A 24,504-nucleotide genomic window follows, 5' to 3' on the forward strand; every position below is an offset into this window, starting at 1 on the left:
CTTCTGGAGGAAACTACCAAGTCTATATATTCAAAGATATACAGAATAAATGTGGAGAAAATAGCTAAATTTGTAGTTTTATTGAATTTTCAAGAGAGAAAAATTTCATCTACCAAAGTAGAATGTCAATTTCTCAGTAGTTTAAAGTCCTAGAGAGTTGCCTTAAACACTACACCCTAGGTCACGGTCAGTAAGTTTTTAATTGAATGCAGATGCAAAAGCAAGGAGGTTGACCTGTTTAGTAAAGTGCATTTGTCTTTGATTTTCTTACCTTTGTATCAGGAAAAACTGATTTGGTTATCCTAAAACCATTTCATAAATTGATGTGTTCAATCTCAAAAGCATGAAAGGAGGAGGAACCTACTTAAGGAGTGTGGCTCCCACTGACCACAAGGTGACATGCTGTTCAATTTGATTCAAGAACCATTGAATCCTGTCTATATGATTCAGATCACGAAAATTTCAGGCAAGATAGACATTTCAACAACGGAGTCACTATGAGCCTGGAGAAAATTGTGTAAGATTCATATATTCTAGCAAATCTTTAACTCTCCAACAAGATAGTGCTCTACCAGCAACCCCAGTTCAATGATTTCATGGTGAACTACTCTACTAAATACATATACTTTGTATGTGACCTTTTTGATTGCTAACAGAAACAGGAAAAGGTATTCAAGTGAAAGAGAAATGAGAAAATGAACTTGAAAAGAAGCTCAACCTTCAAAGAAAAATGTTGAGATGAGAGACAGATGTCTTGTGGACTTGAAAGAAAACTTCCTTGGGGCAGCTAGGTGGCACAGTGGATAAAGCACTGGCCCTGGAGTCAGGAGTACCTGGGTTCAAATCCAGTCTCAGACACTTATAATTACCTAGCTGTGTGGCCTTGGGCAAGCCACTTAACCCCATTTGCCTTGCAAAAAGCCTAAAAAAAGAAAAGAAAGGAAACTTCCTTTCACATAAATTTTTCAATTGAATCTGATGAAAGAGAGATCTATTCAGGCAGGGAAGACTGCAAAGCATTGGGCTCTATCCACTCATTTATATAGGATTATGTAAATAATTTGAAGATTTAAATAGACATTATATCAATAAATACTGTTTAGAATGAATGGAATAATTATATAAGGGCTATTATCATTCTTACCTAATAGGTAGAATTTGTTAGTGTCTCATGATAAGACAGATACATGTCATCATTTATGAAGAGGTCCTAATTTGAAGCATTATAAATTATGTAGAGAAAACCAGAAGTTATAGAAAAAATGATATGAGAAACTAAGCACAGGAGGAGTCAGAAGCCAAGAAGAGAAGAATATGGAAGCTGACAAGAACTAATCGAGACTTTGCAGCTGTGGTCAGTAGGTGTTCCATTGGAGAAGAGTTCTGCAGATACTTGAAGGTGGTTGGAGAACAACAGAATCCTTCTTCTGTGGGAAGAGCTGTTAGGCTCATTGTCAGTGCCACTTGCTAGACAGGAAACCTTGCAGGGTATCTGGATTATGCTTTACTGGCCTTTGTAGCTTGAGAAAAGAGAACCTCTCATAGTTCACAGATGCACAAGAGATGAGAGGACTGACCCTGGAGTCAAGGGTACTTCAGTTCAAATGTGGCCTCAGGTAAAAGCCTATTCCAAAGCATTAGAGGTTCCAAGTTCAGTTCCTTACCATCAGGCTCAGCAATGAGGACTGATCTCTGCATGCTTTCAAGATCCATAAATTTCTTAAAGAAATCTACAAGGAGAATGGAGATTCTTTTACTAAGGGTTAAGATAAATTTCCATCCTGGCCCCCAAACGCCACTTGCTCCCCTTCCCTCCTCCTCTGATGAATATCTGTTTCTCATACCTACCCTTGATGTATTGAACCACAATGTCTTTGTCAGCCAGAGCACTGCCACATAATGCTGTAGAGGAAAAAAAAGGAGTAGGAGAATATCATAGAAAGGAAATGAAGGCTGGGTTCTTATTTGGCACTTTGTATCTCCAAGTACCAAAAGAGCACTGCTCTGTCCATTTGTCCTGCCTCTGTCCCTTCAGATTAGTAGAAAGTACAGATCCTCAAATCACAAGTAGGAACATGGAAGTGAAGAATATTTCACATAGCCATTCCCCAATTGACAAATGGTCAAAGGATATGCAAAGGCAATTTACAGATGAGGAGATCAAAGCAATCCTCCATAGTCATATGAAAAATTGCTCTAAATCATTACTTATTAGAGAAATGCAAATTAAAACTTCTCTGAGGTACCACCCCACACCTCTCAGGCTGACCAGAAAGGATAATGAGCATTGTTGGAAGGGTTGTGGGAAATCTGGGACACTATTATATTGTTGGTGGAGCTGTGAACTTATCCAGTCTTTCTGGAGAGAAATTTGGAATTATGCCCAAAGGCAACAAAAATGTGCATACCCTTTGATCCAGCAATATCACTACTAAGTCTATACCCTGAAGAGATGATGAAAAAGGGTAAAAACATCACTTGTACAAAAATATTCATAACAGCCCTATTTGTGGTGGCAAAGAATTGGAAATCAAGGAAATGTCCTTCAATTGGGGAATGGCTTAGCAAACTGTGGTATATGTATGTCATGGAACACTATTGTTCTATTAGAAACCAGGAGGGATGGGAATTCAGGGAAGCCTGGAGGGATTCGCATAAACTGATGCTGAGTGAGATGAGCAGAACCAGAAAAATGCTGTACACCCTAACAGCAACATGGGAGCAATGATCAACCTTGATGGACTTCTTCATTCCATCAGTGCAACAATCAGGGACAATTTGGGGCTATCTGTAATAGAGAATACCATCTGTATGCAGATAAAGAACCATGGAGTTTGAACAAAGACCAAGGACTATTTCCTTTAATTTAGGAAAAAGACTGATATCTTATTGTCTGATCTTGCTATCTCTTATACTTTATGTTTCTTCCTTAAGGATGTGATTTCTCTCTCATCACACTCAATTTGGATCAATGTATACCATGGAAACAATGTAGGGACTGACAAATTGCCTTCTGTGGGGGTGGGGGAGGGAAGTAAGATCAGGGGGGAAAATTGTAAAACTCAAAATAAATAAAATCTTTATAAAAAAAGAATATTTCACATCTGAGGTATCAAATTATATGAAAATTAACAAGCAAGTGATCTCACAGAATTCTGTTGACGTTTTTTAAGCTACTCATATTCTCAACTGGAACTCCAAATTTGAAGAACCCAGGATTCCAATAGGATGCCAAAGGGAGGGATAATCTCATTGCTCCTATTGGAGGAGATTTTCAATCCTTACCTCTCAGGTAAGAGAAATCCCTTTCAGGTTCTTGTTTGATGAGCTTCCCTCCCTCAAACTTGCTCCCACAATGAGGGGTAGAGACATAAGCACCAGGTTCTGAGTAGCCGAGTGTTGAGTAGCCAGCCCAATCAGGAGTGAATTCAAACCAAGCTTCTGGGAAGATAACAAAACTGTGGGTTTGGTGAGCAGGTTTTACATCAGGGTAGGAGTCACGACACGATAAGATTTGTACCCAGAAAAATTCACACAACAATCTGTGTTTCCATAAGCATATGGAACATTAACCTGGGGCTTCATATTCAGTTACATTCACACTAAGACATGTTCCAAATATCACCAATTTTCCCCCAAATAAATCTACTCACTAGATAAGTCTCTTCCTACTAGCAGCAACTAGTTGCACAAAATCAGGAAAGGAGACTGGACCAAACCCCGTGAGAGAAAACCAGATGGGTCAGTGCCCCATTGTTCACTTGATATGGTATTTGGGACACAAGTTGTAAAGGCCAAAAGGTCAAGTGTTAAAAGATCCTGAAGATCTCAAGAGTACGGAGAACAGGAATGTTTTTATAATACCCTGCAAAAAATGTGATATTCACATTTCTACCCCAGTCAAATGATGGCTTTTTATGTTCAAAATGCAAGGTACGCTCCTTCTCAGGAGAGAAGAATAATATGACAAACTTTGAGATTTAGAGAGATCATTAACCATCTAATCCAATATCTACTCACCTGACTCCTAATTCCCTCACATGGCAATTGGATATCCAGCATAGGCTGGAATAACTCTTGGGAGAAAGAAGCCGTCTCAACATGGAGGCTACAATCACAGGAAGGAGGCAACTCTACTTTTAAGCAATTAAAATGATGGGGGAGTTTTCAAGATTAAAGGATTAAAGAAGCCTCTGTAAATTCCCCTCATTGCCATCTGAGATGAAGTAGAAGAAATCTATCCTCTCCTCCACAGAACAACCATCCATCTATTTGAAGACAACTGTCATGTACCCCCAAGTCTTCTTTGTCAGAGTAAACATTCCCAGGTCTCTCAACTAATCCTCATAGCTCCTGAGTTTGAGATCCTTTACCAATCAAGATGCCCTCCTTGGGTACTCTCCATCTTATCCATGTTCCTCATAAATCATGGTATCCGGAACTAAACAATGTAGTAATAAAGAGATCAAATTGTTTGGCTCCGTTCTCCACCTTGTAAGGGGAAATTAAACTATACTTAAAATAACTTTTAAAAGTGGAAGTGGGATGTCAATGTAACAAATTAAAAGTGCAATAAAATGTGAAGAAGCAGAGGGGAGATGACCTATATAAGAAGGAAGAACAAAGAAGACTGTCACAAAGAGAAGGAAGGAAAGAGGTGTCATTAAACATTTGAAACCTAAAAAAAGCAAAGTTGAGAAGGAGCTAACTCTGCATTGGGTGAGGAAGTAGCTGTATATTCTCTAAGAAGTGTTAACATAGATCCACAATGACTATCAGGTGAAATCACTCAATGATTAGGGGTGAATAACAAGAGTAGAGGCAGGGTTATTCAGGACCTCCTCCTTGAGTTATACTTAATCAACTGTGTGTTGACATCAAAATAGAGAGGTCAGTTTTCTTCTTAAGACTATGGTAGGGTGGCTAGGGGCCGAAGTGGCAGAGCACCAGCCCTGGATCAGGAGTACCTGAGTTCAAATCTGACCTCAGACACTTACTAATTACCTAGCTGTGTGGCCTTGGGCAAGTCACTTAACCCCACTTCCTTGCAAAAACCTAAAAAAAAAAAATATGACTATGGTAGAACCTACAAAGATTTGTCAAAATGGATAACTACTATAAACTTCTGGAAATCCAAGTACAAAAACTGTTGCCAGATGAAATCTAAAAAAGTATTGCCAAAGATCACAAAGTCATTTGAGGGGGAAAAAAATTAAAGACCACCTGGATTCATGGAGCATTTTTTCCTTCTTATCTATTGACAAGAAGTACCAAGAATGAAAAATTGTTCTGAGAAATGATCAGCAGACAAATTTGATATCTTAGAATGGAATTTGTATTTCTGGACCTTGAATATTTAACATAGGAATGACTGTCTACTGGCTAGGGAGAAAATACACCTAATAAAAGCTAAAATATATATATTTTAGTATCTTGTAAACATAATAAAAAAAGATTCTCAAGAGAAAAGAACTGATTTATAGAAACTTCAAATTCAATATTCCATAGGTAACTCAAACTCAATGGATCTAAAAACAAATCTCAATATCATCTTTTCCTATTACTGTCAATCATATCATCATCCTGCCAGTCCTTTAGCCTTAATTGCCATCCTTAATTCCTTATCCCATTCACCACACATATTCAATATGTCACCAATTTTTTTCATTTCTACTTTCATTACATCACTAGCATAGATCCCCCCTTTCTCCATTCCCACAACCATGGCTCTAGCCCTGGCTCAGATCATCTCTCACATAGATTATTGAAGGTCTTCTTAATGATTTTTCCAGGGATGGAATTAGATCTATAGAACAGATGGAACAAGATCTCAGAGGGAAAGGTACTGTCTTTGATGGGGTCCCCTTTAAAATATGGGGGATAGAGATGAATGAAGGAAATCAGAGAAACTAGACTGTGGCGATAAGGAGGAAGAGTTTTCTAAGCAAAAAGAACAGCTAGCAGCAATGAGTGAGATATGGAACATTATATTCAAAACAGCAAATAGACCAGTGTTACTGGATTGTAGAGTATATGCGGAGGAGTTAAGTATGAGAAGACTGATAAAGTAGGAAGGGGAGCAGATAGTGAAGGGCTTTATGTGTCATATAGGGGACTGGTCAGAAATGGTGACATGAGGATTCTTGTTCTAGTTTGGATTGGACTAGATGGTCACTGAGATTCCCTCCAACTCTGAAGTCCTGTAAAGATTCCATCATTTTTTCCTCAAAAAGAGCTCCACTCCATGGACTCCCTAGACCTTCCTAGGGCAGTCACCCTGGTCATACACTGCCTGATATCATTGTTCTAAATAGGCCTTCTGAGCAGATATCTTATCACTCCTTATCTTATCACTCAAGGGATGATGCCAAGGCCATACTCACTCAGATTCTTCTTTTCTCCTATCTTGAGTTCTTGGCTGATGGTAGCAAATATGGGATATGGCACAGTTCCCATTACAGACTGATGTTTCACATGGGACAGACGAAAATCCATAAGCTGATAGGATTAAGAAGAGATTACAATATAGAGAAATGGAAAAGGATTCAGGGAGCTATGGCCCCTACAGAGCTAGGAGGTTCCAAGACGTTATCAATTCTCAGGGTTTACAGTTACAAAGAATCTTAGATCCTTATTGTAACTCCAAACTTGCCCTTTTTCAAGTAAAGAAACTGAGGTATATAGAAAGAAAGATATTTGCCCAAGGTAAAACAAATAATCAGCAGCAGAGATAGGATTTGAACCCAGGTCTAAATATAGGGTTCTTTGAACTAAGGTCTAGCTGGAAGAGACCTTCCCTGCCTCACCATCAATAAATTAACATAAGATCACCCAACAGTGTGCCAGAATTTAGCACAGTATCTGATTTTATAAATGGTAGTTTATTGATCAGCAAGCCAGAACTCTGGGCTGGGACCACTAGCCAGAAATATAGAATGGGAATACCTTCATCCTTCGATGAAATCCCTACCTGTTCTCAGTTTCCCTAGGTCCCAATGGAAAACTTACTTCCTTTGTAAGGTAGTAGACGAAGGAATGAGACCAGAAGTCAGTGAGGGAATAGTCATCCCTCTCTGCAGCCTTACAGAGCTTATTCAAGGCAATGAAGAAATCCCAGGAGTTCTCCCGCAACCGCCTCTGGAGCTCACATTCTGCCTTCCATAGATCTTTCCACCCATCATCACTCTGGGTGTAGAGGGAGGCCATGCACCTAAAGATGAGATAAGCATCTACCAGCCTGGCTGGTGAAAAAACTGGCTAGATACAAAATCATTTGGCCATTGAGAGCACTACAGTGTAGAGTATCAGCCCTGAAGTCAAGAAGATGCCAGTTCATATATTAACCTCAAGATACTTACTGACCATAGGACCCTGGGCAAGTGACTTCACCTTTGCTTGCCTCGGTTTCCCCAATATAAAGTGGGAATAATGATGAATTTATCTCCCAGGGTTGTAGTGGGGATCCAAGAAGAGAACATTTGTAAAACTGATTTGTCCAGAGTTGGTGCTTGGATAACCCTTCACTCTGAAAACCCATTGACTATGAGCCCAAAGAATTGTTGCTTAGTTTTCAAAGTGCTGTGCACTACTGTCATCTACAAAGTCCATCATTGCTCTGCAACTCTTTCTAGTTTCACCAATTTCTTTGTCATTCATTGTGTCCTCTAAGAAGCCCTTTCAATATCAGCTGGTTGGGTGGTTCAAGCTTAGGTACGGAAAATGCAGGGGATTTGGGGAGTGCGATTTATGAAGAGCTTAAGAGTGAGCTAGGTTCCTTTCCCCTCTGTGGAGCTGTGGATTCCCTCCCCAGAGAGTTACACACACACACACACACACACACACACACACACACACATAGATTCTTACCAGGTAGAGCCAGATACCCCTGCAATGTATGTGACCATGTCCAGGATCCCCAGATGACTCAGTTCGGTAAGGACACCTTGGCAAGCTATTGCAGCCCTCAGGCCCCCACCAGAGACCAGAACAGAAACAACAGGGCCCTAGACACAGGAGAGAGAGAGGTGAAAGTAGCTTTCCAGGGTTTCTACCTGGGAAAGGAAATGAGAAAGGGAAGTGTTACATCAGGAGAGAGGAATGGTAGATAGCTTTCTCATTTGGGTAAGGTGCAGAGGAAGTTACACTCTAAGATAAGAGTGAGGAGGGGTGATGGAATTCCCACTGAAGGAAAGAGAGGAAAAGGTTAATGAATTTCTCCTGGAGAAAAAGGAGAAACTATAAAGGTATCAGGAGGGAAAATACCAGGGTGGAAAGATAGAGGGTCAGAAATCAAGAAAGCAGGAAATGGAAAGATTGGAATTGGGTCCATGAAAGAATCAGGCAAGTCTCAAGTATCCCCTTCGGGGAAACTTCTGTAGAACATTCAGGCACTCCTGGGTTCTACAGGGAACATCAGCCCCATGGTCCCATACCTTCTTGGTATTGATGCCCAACTTCTGCAGGGCCATCAAGACCTTCTTCCCCCGATTTTGCACTGCTACTTTCTCTTCTTCTGATATTCCAAAATGGACACTGATGTCAGATCTGCACAGAATATTAAAAGGTTTGTTATAAACAGCTCCTTGGACTCAAGCCCTTGACCCTGAGTTTCTTGGCCAGTATTGAATTCTGCCCCTCCCACCATCAGGCTAAAACCCCTCATTTTCTCAGTATCTAGCCCTGGGTTCCAATCTATCATCCATGGAACCACCTACCCCTAAACTTTTCTGCTTTTTGCCAAATGACTCAAAAATTAAATTGAATATCACATAAGCCAAGGACCGCCCCCCTCACCTCTCATTCTGTTTGCCAGGTCGACTCTTGGTGGTGAAGGCAGCTTGCTACAAAAAACAGAGAGTAGGAGAGGCCCTTTATAAGAGGCTCATTAGTAAGGCTGCCTCCTACCCTCAATTCCCCTCACCCTTATCAATATCCACATAGAGCCGTGAACACAACACCCCCTGACAATTTCTTTTACCATTTAGGGTTCTACTTGGTATTTCTAACCACTTCATCTCCATCCTTATTTCTTTGCCCCAATGTGACCGTTTCAATCACATATATACCTGAAAGATACCCAATAGACCAAGAAGCAATGACAATACCTGGGGTTTGTCGGTCATACCTGCTGTCCTCACAACCGTCTCTGATCACAGATCTGAACCGGAAAAGAAAAGGGGTTGGGGGGAGGAGATAAATAGTAGCTGCCTCCAAAGGTCTATCTCCAGCTTTCCCTGTATCTGTATTGGTACATTTTTCTCTATCTCTGCTTCCCACTCCTACTTCCCCTACTACTGAAATTCCTTTGATGGCCATGCCAACTAATTGTAAACTCAGAGAGCTTCTCCTCCCTTAGAATGAGTTGAGAAATGCAGATGCCTATCCTTTGACTTGTTGCCCCTCATTTCCAAGGCAATCTATCCCTACCTTCCTCCTTTCATCCCTTCCAATTCTATCTCTCATGTCACCTCAATTCTAAATCCCAACATAGCATACAATCCAAGTGTTTGTCCCTCCTTTCTTTTTCTAATTCCTTTGCTCAGGACCCTGACCTAATTGGACCTTTCCAAAACCATCTAAGCCACCTCATGACTTAAATGTTACTTATCCCTCCCTTTTAATCACTTTATCTTTGTCTGATTCCCTTTTTCTCTTTGGATTTCAGTTCCTCCTTCTGTAATGTGAAGGTGGTTGAATTTGACACTTCCTAAACCCAGACAGTCTGATATCATGAGAAGAACCCTAGTTTTGAAGGTTTAAATGGTCACTTGAAATAGATAGACTTTATAAGAAACCCATAGAACTCCAGTGTCTCTCCCCAGTCCCAGATCCTTCCACAATCTTTCTGTATCTTTAGGAAGATGATTTTGGATAGAAGTCTTGCTATATATAGCCTCTCTAAGCTCTGATTCCATATGGTCATCAGTTACCTACTGAACACTTTAACCTGATATCCCATCAGCATTTTAAATCCAAAATGTCCAAAAAAGAACATAGCATCTTTCCTATCCCAAACCTATCCCTGATCCAAAGTTTCTAATTTCTGTCAAAGGTTCCAGCATCCTTTCATTTACCAAGGTAGTTACACAACCAAAAGTGATCCTGAACTCCCCTATTCTCACTCTCCATAGCAGATCATCTGTAAAGTCTGATCATAATTACATTTGTAGCATCTCTTTGATATACCTCCCTTTCGCATCACCTCATCCCCTACAATTTCAATAGCCTGGTCTTTCTTAAGTCTCTCCCTATTTTGCCATTCAGTTACCAAAGTAATTTTTCTAAAGTATCCATCTGACTGTGTCACTCCTTTACACAATAAATTTCAATGAGTCTCTATTGCCTCTGGGATCATGTATAAATTCCTCTGTTTGGCATTTAAATACTTTCACAACCTGGCAGGACTGGGGGCATGAACATCCATGAGCAACATGATTCTAGACTAGACTAGAATCTAGCCATTTTCTGTGACTTCAACAATTGTTCAAACTTTTAAAAGTAGAAATTGTATGCCAAAGATAAGGCAGGTTTAACTGTTTCCATGGTCTAGGATACTCAGAATTGAAAAGATAATATTTAAAAAAAACCAAACCCATAAAATGCCACTAACTGACACTGAGTTTACTCAGCCCCCTTCCCCCACCTTATACATTTCCAATAACAAGGATGCACCAGCAGACCCAAGGACACAACAGAAGTTTACATCAAAACTGACCCCTAAACTCAAATCTCTACTCCCTCTTTCCAGTTCTGTGAAGATCCTACTCTAGGCTGTGGAGGTTTCCTCAAGGCTCAGAAGCACCAACTCCAGTGAGAGAAAATAGCTTCTACTGAGACCAGGAAAAGCAGGCTCTGAATTGCTGGAATCAGGTCAGAAATCTAAGGAAAAGAAGGAATGGGACAAGTCAGTAAATATGCTGCATGTGGAGAGCTATATAACATTCCATTAAGCCTGAGGGAAAGAGCACAATATCCACCTTGGGCCAATTCTGACCACCCAAAATTCAGAAGGGGAAGAGACCTCAGCTGGTGAACCTTAAATTATAGTGTGGGAGGAGACCAAAACATATTGAGATCCAATATCTCAAGGAAACCACAATCAAGGGGAAGGGAGTCAAAATTGAGTAATGAGAAAAAGAAATGGGGGGAGAGAGGAACTGAAAGATCACAAGGAGAAGAAATCCCTTTCTTTTTTGACTCTTCTCAATTTAGGTACCAGTACCATTTTTGCATTATAAAAAGATTTTTGGAAGGATTCCTTCTTTGCTTATTTTTACAAATAGTTTCTATAGTACTAGAATTGATCGTTCTTTAAATAGAATCTATCTGAGCCTGGAGTGCCTTTTTTTCCCCCATAGGGAGTTAATTGATGAATTATTCAAATTCTTCTTATAAGTGATGGGATTATTTTGAGAATTCTGTTTCCTCTCTGTTAATCTGGGCAATTTATATTTTTGTAAAATTCATGAATTCCACTTAGAGTCAGATTTATTGTAATATGATTAGGTAAAATAACATCTAATAATTACTTTAATTTCCTCTTCATTGGTGGTAAATTCATCCCTTTTTGATACTGATAATTTGGTTTTCTCTCTTTTTTAAATCAAAAACCTTTAGTTTATCTATTTTATTGCTTTTTTTAAATAAGACCAGCTTCTAATTTTATAAATTAGTTCAATGTTTTCTTACTTTCAATTTTATATCTCTTCTTTGATTTTTAGGATTTCTACTTTGGTGTTTAATTATTATTTTAATTTATTCCTTTTCTAAATTTTTTAGTTACGTATCTAAGTCATTAATCTGAACTGACCATTTTATTGATGTAAACATTTAGATATATAGAAATTAATCCTAAGTATTGCTTTGGCAGCATCCCATAAATTTTGTAATGTTATTGCATTGTTATGCTTTTTAAGAAAATTATTAATTTTTTATGATTTGTTCTTTGATCTACTAATTCTTTGAAATTAGATTATTTAGCTTATAATTGATTTTTAATCTCTCCATGTTCCTTTACTAAATGTAATTTTTATTGCATCATGATCTGCTACAGGAGGCATTTAATATTTCTGCTTTTCTGTATTTGATTGTGAGATTTTTATGCCCTGATCTATGGTGAATTTTTGCATAGGTACCATGTACTACTGAGAAAAGAAGGTATAATCATTTCTATTTCCATTCAGTTTTCTGAAAATAAAGGTCTAGAATAACTAACTTTTCTAAAAATTCTATTCACTTCTCTAAATTCTTTGTTGTTTACTTTTTGGTTAGATTTATCTAGTTCTGAGAGGAGAAAATTGATATCGCCTACTAGTATAGTTTTTCTATTTCCTCCTGTAACTGATTTAACCATTGTATCAAGAGGCAGAACACTGAAAAAAAAAGGACACATGACCTCCAAACTTAATCAATGCTTTTGCGTATCTATGAATGAATACTGAAGAACAAAGAAAGATTCAACACTTCATGAGACAGAGGCCTCTATGGAATTTGAGGAGATATAAAATCACAGCAAACTGTCCCTGAGTCATTTAAAAGATAAATGAGAATTCTGAAAGCAGGATTTCTGCCCTGCCCAAAAAAATAATGGGCAGAATAGAAAAACTTCAATTTGCTCAATGTCAAGCCTCATGAAAGAAACAAAGGAAAGAAAAACAGTTTGGCATACAAATGCTCAGAAATGAAAAACAATCTAAATGAGGACAAAAGCAAGAACATTTAGAGACAATAAACTCTCTACACAAACAAAACAAGTTTTGATGACAGAGCTGGAGGTCTTCTAAGAAGAACATGACAGGACAAAAACCTTTACAGCAAAATGAAAGAAATCATAGAAGAAAGTTTCCCAAAACTTCTAAATATAGAAAATTAAATCTTGATTAGAAGATTTCATGGATCGTCTCCAAAAAAAAAAAAAACCCAAGGTTGAAAACTTCAAACACATAGTGGTTCATTTAGCGAGTCACTTCATCCACAGCAGACTTTCACATACAAAGGAAAAGACAAACAATTAATGCAAGACTATTCTTCACCTACTAAAGAAAGGAAGAGGGAATGGAATATTATGTTCCTAAAAGCCCAGAAGCTAAGGATGCAGCTCAGGGCACTGTAACCTGCAAACCTGAGCTTAACCATACAGGACTGTCTCCTACCTGCAATAGAAGGTAGTTCTGAGGCAGAACTCTCAGTCAATGGCACTTTATTAAAGACTCCATGATCCCCTCTACTGAAGTGGACTTCAGATCTTCCTCATGATCTGAGATGCCCCATCCTTCTAGGACCCTATCTTTATATATTTTGATGCCCAAATATACAAAAGAGACATCGTGGACTACAGAATCTCATTAATTGATAGACCTTGCTCTTGAGATCCAAACATTATATATTCAGTAAGGGGTCATAGTTTGAGGGAAGCATGAAGCTTCTGATGGCCATTTGCTCATGTTGGACAAGAGAGAGTAGTTCAGAGGTACAAAAACAAATGGGGAGACTTCCCATGAAATTGAGTCACCTCTACCATACTGGGCTTAGTCACAATGTGGTCTGCTAGCTAACTTCCTGCGATTAAGCAAGTGATCTAATAATCTAAGTTCAGGAGTCTGATATACAGAACTGATAACTACCCCTATGGAATCATATCAAATTGATTGATGCTGACTGGAATAGGGTAGGGCTCCAAATGAATTATTTCTCATAAGACAATTAATAGATGTTCAATTTTTTTTTAGGTTTTTACAAGGCAGTGGGGTTAAGTGGCTTGCCCAAGGCCACATAGCTAGGTAATTAGTGTCTGAGGCCAGATTTGAACCCAGGTACTCCTGACTCCAGGGCAGGTGCTCTATCCACTGTGCCACCTAATCACCCCAATGTTCAATTTTTTAAAAAAGATTATTATAAAAAGAAAGACAGAACTGAAGGTATTATTTGCTTCTCAAATACCCCAAGAGAAATACAGGATGAATAAATAAATGCAAACAGCAACAGAGTGACAACAGAAGGAACATTAAGAGATTTCTTTCTAAAAGTACAAAAGGACACAGATAAATGCAGAAATCTGGTAAAAGTAACATTAAAGAGGCTAACAGGAGACATTATGGGCAGAACCTGGGGGCATTCTAACTACAGTAAAAAGAAATCCTTTTTATGCAAGGGGATACCAAAAATGAAAATTTAAAAATCTAAAGAACATGTGAAGGGGAGAAGAGGAAGGAGCTATCTATCTGAGTGGAAAAAAGAGGGGGAAGAAATATATAACTAGATAAATTTAAGAGAGAGGAACTAATAATCAAAACTCAAAAGGGATAATAAATGAGAAGAAGGGATCCAAATTTAGGAATCCATTGGTAGCAGAGCCTTCAAAAATATTAAAGTAACTGGAGAAATATAATACCATATATACATTGGAGCATGGAAAAAAAATTATCACTTGGAATAACATTTTAGAGATGAATAGATAATAAGAGAAACCCCCATCTACTCCTTTGTGGAAGTGGAAGATCTACAAGTGTCACACATCATACATGTTTTTGAACTTTCTCAATGTATCAATCAGTTTTTCTTCTCAAAAATTAAAAAAAATCCATTATTTGTTATGATGATGCTATGGTTATCAAACAAGTGATGCCATGAAAAATAAGTTAATTGGATTTGAGTGAGGGGGCTGCTGTGAAAGCCTTACTTTCTCCTCTACAGTTATCCAATAAGCATCAAGTGTCTGAGACCAGTTTTGAACTCAGGTCCTTCTGACTTCAGAACTGAAGGTCTATCCACTGTACCACCTAGCTATGCATAAATGGATTGGCAATCAGGGAGAAGAAGAGATAGGTAGGATACTATGGTGATGTAAGGAACAGAAAACATCACTAGATTTTCTTTTAATTTCTTCACAACCTGGATCCAAACTACCTTTACAGTCTTATTATGCATTACTCCCCTTTGTATACTCTACAATTCAATCAAAAGGCCTGCTCACAAGCCCCCCACCCATGTTTTTAAATTTGTTGATGATGTTTGTCCTTTGTTCTCAAAGAATCCATGATATCAGGGAGTTGATGCCATGACCTGTACATGAATTGGATTTGAATCAGGCAGCTGCTATGATAAGTCATCAGCTTCATTTTCTCCTCCACAGCTATATGGATTCAGTGACCAGATATATAAATTAGGACAACTAAAGATAGCCCTGGATTTGAGGCAATTAGGGTCAAGTGACTTTCCCAAGGTCATACAGCTAGTAAGTGACTAAGGTTAGATATAAATTCAGATCTTCCTGAGATCAGGACCAGTACTCTACCACTTTGCCATCTAGTTTCCTATTTTAAATTTAATAGTTAGCCAAAGAAAGCAATCAGCTCAAAGCTCAGAGCAACTCTCCATTAAATACATAATGGATTAAAAGAAAATATGGGTACACAGTCAGGCATCTAGTATTTGGGGATGCAAAGGCAAAGGGCTGTCCTCTGCCCTCATGGAGCTCACAGACTAATGGGGGAAAATATACAAATATAAGAACATGTGAGATACAGACATGATAACTTGGAGAGAATCAACAGAAACAAGGCAGAAGCATTGAGGACACAAGCATTGGGGAGCATAGCAACTCACCTTTCAGAGAATACCGAAAGACTGACTGATGGCCTTACACTGCAACAGTCCAGATCACTTTGGTTTCTAACAAGCACTCTTCCTTGGGAAGCCAGTTGTGTGTTTGCTCACTCCCAGTCCACTCAATAAGAGACTGTCAGCCTTGGTCCCTGAGTTCTTTGGAATCATTCCATAAAGTCAAGGCTTAATCTTTTTTTCTGAAGTCTTCCTCATTGAGTGCCAGATTTCCTCTTTCCTCATTAAAAAAACAAAACAAAACAAAAACCTCTATCTAGTTTATGGTATCTAATATATTTCCTAAATTGTCATCTCCATTGAGTAGTCTATAAACCAGGTGCTTCTCATTGGCTTAATGATTACCAAACAGCTCCAAGGTTTCGAATTTCCCAATTTATATCACTTCTGTAGAGCAAGGATAACTAATGGGTGGAGAAAAGGATAAATAAACTCAAGGAACATTGGTTTCTGAAAATTTTAAAGGGTTCATTCCCCCCAAATATTTTACAAATACAAGTACTCAAAATCTGAAAGAGGCAAACACATCCCAAGTCTGTTTCCTGCTTGGCCACATTCTGGAAGAGTTTTTTTTTTCACATGGAAATTTCACCACTCAAAGACAAAATATGTAAAAGGAGCTTTGTTCTAAATTCTTACAAATCTATAAAAAAAAATAATTAGTCTTTTGTCATCAGATTTGCAGTCTTGAGAGACTAGGGTCCAAGTACTACCCCAGATACTCACTTATGACTCTGGTCAAATCACTTCATTCCTCTGCATCATTTCCTTCATCCATCAAATGAGAGGGTTGGATGCTCAATGATATGGAAGAGTCCCTTCTACTTCTAGGTCTATGATCCTAGCACCCTGATAGTCTATGAAGGCAAACCAATTTATTTTATAATCTGGAGAATTCTTTGAAAGAGTTGAGAGTCAAATCAAAAAATCAGGCATCATTGACATGTTTGTTCTTTTATGATCTTAGGGCAACTTGTACAGGTCAGATTTTCTCAGGAATCCTTCAAGGCTTTGAAGACTCGGTTCTTATCTCAAGAAGGACACACCCTAAAGCAGTTGTGCAATGAGTCAGAGTTTTCCTCAACTTCTCCTCCCATCTTTGTCCCATCAACTAATTAGTATGCTCAATAATCATAAAATGTAAGTCTAGAAAGAGAAGCAACAGATAGTACCTTACTTCCTCATCAATCACTATCCTGGAATCCTCCAACCCTAACAAAATTCATGTATGGGATATTTCATGGACCAAAGTGAAAAATTGAGAAGGCATCTGTAGAGGTTCCACTTATTCCACCCACTCTGGATACAGACTAATGTTCATGCCGCTAATCCTCCAAAGGACTTGGTAAACTAGGTATAATATCATTTAACAAATTTCATTTCAATATTTAAGCCTTATTTGTGGGGTTTTTCCTTTTCCCTTCCCTGTTGAGCATGATGATCTACTGTATAATCATTCTTTGCAGAAACCTACACTATCAAAGGCAGATTATACAGTGCAAGCAACACCCCAAATTATACAGTGCCAGACATGGATTCAGGAAGACTCATTTTCTTGAGTTCAAAATCTGGTCTCAGACACTTACTAGTAATTTATCCTGTTTGCCTCAATTTACTCATTTGTAAAATGCATTGCAGAACAAAATAGCATTTTTCCAATAAGCTTGCCAAGAAAACCCCCAATGGGCTCAACAAGAATTGGACATGACTGAAAAATGACTGAACAACCACAGTTCTGCAAAATGTAAGCATTGGAATAAGAAAGATAACTGGATTCAGCATCTTCATTTTAAAGTTCCTAGAAATCAGAGAGGATTCATTAAACTTTGGTGAAGAATGATTTGGATTCAAAAGTTTTATTTCTGTAAATCATGAATACTGCCGTCAAGAAAACAGGTACTGAACAACCCAGAAAAACACAGAACTGATCATCTTATAAATAAGAAGAAAAACTGGGAAGGACAAAAAACTTAATTAGCAGCTCTAAGAGTGGAGGAGGGAGCAATGCATCCATCACCCTGCAACCCACTGATCTCATATTACTTTAACTAGAGAAGACAACCTCTTAATCAATGGCTTTATTCGAGGTGCAAAAGTCTGCTCTGATTGGTTGAAAAGACATTTAGTCATTCCCTATAGGGTTTGTATAAAACCAGCAAGGCAGTTTGAAATTGAGCATTTGAGTCCAGCCAGTCCTCTACAATGGAATCAACTGCTTGATCTATGATTATGTAAATTGAATAGATGATTATGTATCAAAACTCTGATGAAGGGAAACTATTGCAGAAGTGAAGGTCTTGTTTCTGTTTCAGGAGGACTTTTTAACAATTAGTTATCCTGGAGCCAAGATGGTAGAGTAAAATAGTCTAAGATTTAGTAGAGTCCCTACACTTATATTGTGAAGTCTTCCCCTGGAAGAATGGGCAAATGGGAACACTGTTCCAACAGCCATCAAGTCACCTGAAATAGGTACTGTGGCGCACTTAGAGCATGCTTCAACATTGAAGGTGCCAAGGTCCTCCACTGCATCTAGAGCCATCACCAGTTGTCTGAACTTTGGCTTTCCACTGGACCATGACTTTGGAAGAGAGAGTGGGGCTGATGACTTTGTGCAACTCTACCTCACTTAAATCCAATTTACACATGCCTGGAAAGACACCACCCATACTTTACCAATCCTCAAATTTCTTTGCTACAGGCAAGTACCAAAGCAGCAGGTACAGATATACTGGGAGCTATAATTACAACCTACACACAGATGGCCCAGGCCATAGGGTCATTTTCCCCCTGAAAGCAGCAGTGGGATTCAACAGCCCCAGGTGACTGAGCAGACTTTTTAAAGATCCCACTGCACACTTACTGATATGAGGAAGAGGTGCCCTGAAAATTGTCTGCTTACCTAACTCTGGTCTGATCACTATGTCAGGCAGGGATCTTACAGTGTGGTCAAGACACAAAAAAATCTACAAAAACTTCTTCAAAGAAGATTCCACTTACCATAGGTAAGTGCATGGAACATGTCCATAGGTTCGTGGAACATGTGCACACTTATAGACAATACAAGATCCAATAGACCTGAAAGATGAACAGCTCCTGTTGCAAGAGAACTCAACAGGTATCATAACCAATAGCAGCCCTGAGTGAAACAAGACTGGCAATTGAAAGTCAGTTTACTGAAGATGAGCTGGATACACATTTTTCTGGAGTGACCATAATGACGGGGAGCATTGTGAAGCTGGGGTAGGTTTGCAATCAAAACTAATCCAGTCAACAAGCTTGAATGCCTGTGAAAAGGAATGAATGACAGGCTCATGACAATGTGATTGCCACTTCCAGGAACATGCCATGCCACCATTATCAGTGCCTGTGCTCCCAACATGATGAGCCCTTAAGTTAAAGAAAAATTTTATGAAGACCTGGAGGCTTTTATCATCAATGTACTTAAAGAGAACAAGGTTATAATTCTGGGTGACTTCAATGCTAGAGTAGCCTAGGACTACCAGACATGGCAGGGAGCCCTTGGGAGGAATGGAGTTGGAAATAGCAGTAGCAATGGTGACTCAGTACTGAAGACTTCCACATCTCACAACCTCAACACAAACATTGTCATATGTTTACCTAAACACAATAAATCTTCCTGAATCCACCCTCATAGCAAACAATGACATCTAATAGACTATGTGATTATAAGAAGAGACAGAAGGATGTGAGAGTGACAAAGGCAATGTGTGGTGCAGTGTGCTGGACTTATTCCTCTCCAAACTAAATATTCACCTTCAACCAAAGCAGCAGCTCCAAGGCAAAATGACTACTAGAAGAATTAAGGTCAAGAGATTAGAGTGTCTCTCTGAGCATAAACCATTTCTTGCTAACTTGGAGGGAAAGCTGAGTCAATAGACAGTTGGCAACAGCAGAGCAGAAAAAGAGTGGGCAGCTTTCAGATATCTGTATAGAGCACTGCCTTGCTCATCTGGGTCAGAACACTTACAAACATCAAGATGGGTTTGATGAAAATGATGGAAAAATACAGCTGTTAAACAAAAAAACGAGAACTCCACAGGATTTACCAGCATCATAGTTCGTCCATTTCTAAGAAGGCAGCATTTAATCCCATCAAAAGTAAAGTACAAGTGAAGCTTAGAGAGATTCAAGACTCAGCTCAGGAGGAAGGCAGTCATGAGGACTTAAGGAAAATTATATTGAAATTTGGTTACCCACGGAAGTTCATCAGTAGTGTATGTCAATTTCATGATGGCATGCTTACCCGGGTTTTGGATAGTGGGTGATGCACTCTAGATTTCCCCATCACCAGTGGAGTGAATCAAGGATGTGTCCTTGCTACTATGCTTCTTCGTATGATGTTTTCAGCCATGACAATGAACATAACATGAAGGTCAACTACCAATGCTACTGGTAAATTCTTCAGTTTGAAAAGTCTACAAGCCAAGGTCAAAGTGGAGGGAGTGCTGGTGCATGATCTTCTGTTTGCAAATGTGCCCTCAATGCAGTCTTTGAAGCTGAGATGCAACAAAGTATGGATAAATTCTCTGTTGCTTGTGCTAATTAGTTATGGCAAATGGAGAAGTTTGAAGTATTGTAGACAAGTTCACTTGCCTTGGCAGTTGCCTTCCAAGGAGGTACACACTGATAATGAAGTTGACACACAGATTACCAGCACTAGCTCAGTTTTGGGAAGGCTCCAAAAACAAGTGGGGGGGGGGGGGGGGATTCAGATGGATTTACAAGTGAATTCTACCAAAGATTTAAGGAACAATTAATTCCTATTCTACATAAAAATAGGAGAAGAAGGAGTTCTACCAAAGTCCTTTAATTACACAAAACATGGTGCTGATATCTGAACCAGGAAGAGCCAAAGCAAGGAAAATTATAGACCAATCTCCCTAATAAACATTGATGCAAAAATCTTAAATAAAATTTTATCAATGAGATTTCAGCAAATTATTACTAGAATACACTGTGATCAGGTAGGATTTATACCAAGTAGGCAAGGATAGTATAATATTAGGAAAACATCAAAAATAATTGAACATATCAATAGCAAAACCAAGAGAAATCCTGTGATTATGTCAATTGATGCTGAAAAATCCTTTGATAAAATTCAATATCCATTACTATTAAAAATTAGAAAGTTTAGGAATAAAAGGAGTTTTCCTTAAAATAATAAGTAATATCTATCTAAAACCATCATAAATATTATGCAATGGAGATAAACTCAGAGCATTTCCAATAAGATCAGGGGTGAAACAAGGATGCCTATTTTCACATTACTATTCAATATAATTTTAGAAATGTTAACTCTGGCAATAAGAGAAGAAAAAGAAATTGAAAGAATAAGAATTGGCAACAAGGAAGCAAAGCTTTCACTCTTTGCAAATGATATGATGCTATACTTAGAGAAACCAAGAAAATCATCTAAAAAATTCCTCAAAACAATTAACACATTCAGCAAAATAGCAGGATATAAAATAAGCCCACACAAAGCATCAGCCCAAGAACAAAGATGGAGAAATTCCATTTAAAGTAACTATAGGGGGCGGCTAGGTGGCACAGTGGATAGAGTACTGGCCCTGGAGTCAAGAGGACCTGAGTTCAAAGCCAGCCTCATACACTTAATAATTACCTAGCTGTGTGGACTTGGGCAAGCCACTTAACCCCATTTGCCTTGCAAAAAACCCTAGAAATAAAAAATAAAAATAAATAAATAAGCAAACAAGTAAATAAATAAAGTAACTATAGGCATCACTAAATACTTGGGAATCTACCTCTCAAGACAAACTCAAAAACTGTATGAACACAATTATAAAGAACTTCTCATCCAAATAAAGACAGATCTAAATAATAAGGGAAATGTTAATTGTTCATGCTTAGGTAGAGCTAATATAATAAAAATGACAGTTCTACCCATATTAAATTACTTATTCAGTGCTATATCAATCAAACTACCAAATAATTTTTTTACAGAGCTAGAAAAAAAATAGTAATGAAATTCATCTGGAGCAGCAAAAGATTAAGAATAGCAAGGGAACTGATGAAAACAAATGTTGAGGAAGGTGAGCTAGCTCTACCAGATCTAAAACTATACTTTAAAGCAGCAGTCATCAAAACCAAGGGGTACTGGTTGAGAAATAGAGAAATGGATCAGTGGGTTAGAATAGGTACAAAAGAAACTGCCGTAAATGACTACAGCCATTTCCTATTTGACATAACCTAAGACATTAGCTTCTGGGATAAGAACTCACTTTTTTAAGAAAATCAACAGGAAAATTGAAAAATGGTTTGGCAAAAGCTAAGCATAGACCCACATCTCACACCCTATTCCAAAATAAGGTCAAAATGAGTACCGGATTTAAACATAAAAGTTGACACCACAGATAATTTAATTGACCAAGAAATACTCTATCTATTTGATCTATGGAAAGGGTAAAATTTATGACCAAACAAGAAATAGAATATATTATAAATTGCAAAATGAATGATTTTGACTATATTAAATTAAAAATATTTTGTATTAATAAAAATCAATGCTGCCAAAATTAGAAGGAAAGCAGAAAACTGAGAAACAATCTTTACAACTAGGAATTCTGATAAAGATCTCATTTCTAAAATATATAGAGAACTGCACCAAATATATAAGGTTGCAAATCATTCCCTAATTAATAAATGATTAAAGGCTATGAATAGACAGTTTTCAAATGAAGAAATTTAAGTTATATATAATCATATGAAAAAATGCTCACAATCATTATTGATTAGAGAAATGCAAATTAAAGCAACAAAGAGGATTCACTCATGCCTATCAAAATGCCTAGGATAACAAAAAGGGAAAATGATCAATGTTGGACCATTTATGGGAGGATTGAGATATTAATGCATTGCGGGTAGAGCTGTGAACAGATCCGACCATTCCAGAAAGCAATATGGAACTATGCCCATAGAACACTACAAACGTTCATTCCCTTTGATCCAGCAATTCCAATTCTAGGCCTCTACCCAGAAGAAATCATAAAAAATGGGGAAAGTCCCACATGTTCCAAAATATTCTTGGCATCTCTTTTTGGAGTGGCAAAGAATTGGAAATTGAGGGGATGTCCATCCATTGGGGAATGGCTAAACAAGTTATAGTACATGAAAATTATGGAATGCTATTGTTCTATAAGAAACCATAAATGGTTGGACTCATATATTCATAGTATCTTATATATTTACAGGATCTGATGCTGAGCAAAGGGAACAGAACCAAGAGAACATTGTGCACATTAACAGCAACACTGAGTTGATCAACCTTGATAGAAGTAGCTCCTCTCAGAAGTTCAGAGAACTAGGAAAACTCTATTAGATCAGCTATGGACAGTGGTATCCCCATCCAGAGGAAGAAAAAGAAAGCAAAACAAAACAACAAATCCTTCAGAATCTGAGGAACACTACATTCACTTTTGAAAACACTCTTATGTATTTCTTTCCCTTAATCCTAATTCCTCATACGGAGAATGGCTAATGTGTAATCATGCTTAACACAAATGAGTAAATACAATATTAACCTGAGAAACATACATAATAGCCATATGGATGAATGCTAAAAAAAAAAAAAAAAAAAAAAAAAAGCTTTCATAACATATAAAAAAGGAAAGAAAGTATGGGAGAGAAAAGGTATTAGACTGACCACCAAACTGAAGGTCCACTGAGCCGTTGTGCTGACCTCATTGCTTTATGCCTGTGATACCTGGACAGTCTGCCAGTCCCATGTCAGGAAACTGAATAGCTTCTATTTAAATTATCTTAGGAAGATTCTGAAGATCATCTGGCAGGAGAAGATAGCAGGCATTGAGGTCTTTTCTCGAGCTAAACTGCCTGGCATTCCAACATTACTACAGAGCACACAACTATGATAGGGTGATCATGCTGTTAAAATGCCAGACATAAGATTGCCAAAGAGACTGTTTTATAGAGAATTCACACAGGGCAAGTGCACACAAGGGGGTCAGAAGAAGCAATACCAGGACACCCTGAAGGTCTTTCTTCAGAACTTTAAAACTGATTGTACAGCATGGAAGACACAGGCACAGACCTGCCCAGCATGACATGCCCTCATCAGTGAATAGGAGTGATTGACAGGCTCATGACAATGACATTCTATTCCCTAAAGCTTACTTTTTCCTTCCCAGAGATCAAAATTTTCCTCATTGGAAGAGTGCCAGAAAGGCTCGAGACCTAATTGCCAAAATAATTTTTAAAATTAAAGTATGTTGAATCCAAAACTTTGCTGAAGGGAACTTATTGCAGAAATAAAGATCTTGGTTCAGTTTAAGGAAAACTTAACATTTAGTTATCCTAGCAGCCAAGAGGGCAGAATTAGGGCAGGGACTCTTCTGAGCTATTCCATAATTGCTCCATATACCTTTAAATAATAAATTCTAGAATGACTTTACCCACAAAAAAACCTGAGTGAAACAATTTTCGAGCCCAAGGCAACATGGAAGATCCAGGGGAAGGGTCTATTTCACCAAGGTGAGAGAGAAGTGCAGTGCAGCCAGCAACCCAAGAACAGACCACAGGGTGACTGGGGCAGTGGCAGCAGTAGCAGTTTCCAGAACTCTCAGTCCAGAGATTGTTAAGAACAATTTGGAAGGATAGCAAGAAAAATGTACTATAAAAGGGTGAGAGTGGAACACAAAAGCAATCCTTGAGAGCCACTGAATTGGCACAGACAGCTGCTTCTGGAACTCTCCTTCCATGGTGGGGAGGGTCAGAAAGTGATTACAGGAGCCTCCTTGCTAACACAGGCAGGACTCTGTTGCTTTGCCTATACTCTGATCTGGATCACAGTCCTGGGTTACAGTTGCAGGAAGAAGAGAAGCAATAACATAA

General features: G+C 38.3%; 1 protein-coding gene across 6 annotated transcripts in view; it reads right to left on the bottom strand.

The window, feature by feature from the left end:
* The window catches only part of PLA2G4C (phospholipase A2 group IVC), a 32,325-nt gene extending 8,891 nt beyond the window's left edge, over positions 1 to 23,434 (bottom strand). The window contains exons 1-12 of one of the 6 annotated variants that reach the window (XM_074219673.1): positions 23,300 to 23,434; positions 15,604 to 15,833; positions 10,715 to 10,878; positions 9,105 to 9,157; positions 8,794 to 8,840; positions 8,433 to 8,544; positions 7,867 to 8,003; positions 7,009 to 7,210; positions 6,384 to 6,498; positions 3,286 to 3,441; positions 1,849 to 1,902; positions 1,665 to 1,730 (exon numbers count right to left, since the gene is read on the bottom strand). In XM_074219673.1, the coding sequence (XP_074075774.1) occupies positions 1,665 to 1,730; positions 1,849 to 1,902; positions 3,286 to 3,441; positions 6,384 to 6,498; positions 7,009 to 7,210; positions 7,867 to 8,003; positions 8,433 to 8,544; positions 8,794 to 8,840; positions 9,105 to 9,122 (907 nt within the window). In that variant the 5' untranslated portion in view covers positions 9,123 to 9,157; positions 10,715 to 10,878; positions 15,604 to 15,833; positions 23,300 to 23,434. Of the gene's footprint in view, positions 1 to 1,664; positions 1,731 to 1,848; positions 1,903 to 3,285; positions 3,442 to 6,383; positions 6,499 to 7,008; positions 7,211 to 7,866; positions 8,004 to 8,432; positions 8,545 to 8,793; positions 8,841 to 9,104; positions 9,158 to 10,714; positions 10,879 to 10,976; positions 11,194 to 15,603; positions 15,839 to 16,344; positions 16,475 to 19,882; positions 20,161 to 23,299 lie in introns of those variants that run through there. The other 5 variants (XM_074219672.1, XM_074219676.1, XM_074219671.1 and 2 more) reach the window with 5 other exon arrangements.
* Between the last annotated feature and the right edge of the window lie 1,070 nt (positions 23,435 to 24,504).

The sequence above is a fragment of the Macrotis lagotis genome, chromosome 1, assembly GCF_037893015.1.
Source record: "Macrotis lagotis isolate mMagLag1 chromosome 1, bilby.v1.9.chrom.fasta, whole genome shotgun sequence".
Lineage (NCBI taxonomy): Eukaryota > Metazoa > Chordata > Mammalia > Peramelemorphia > Peramelidae > Macrotis > Macrotis lagotis.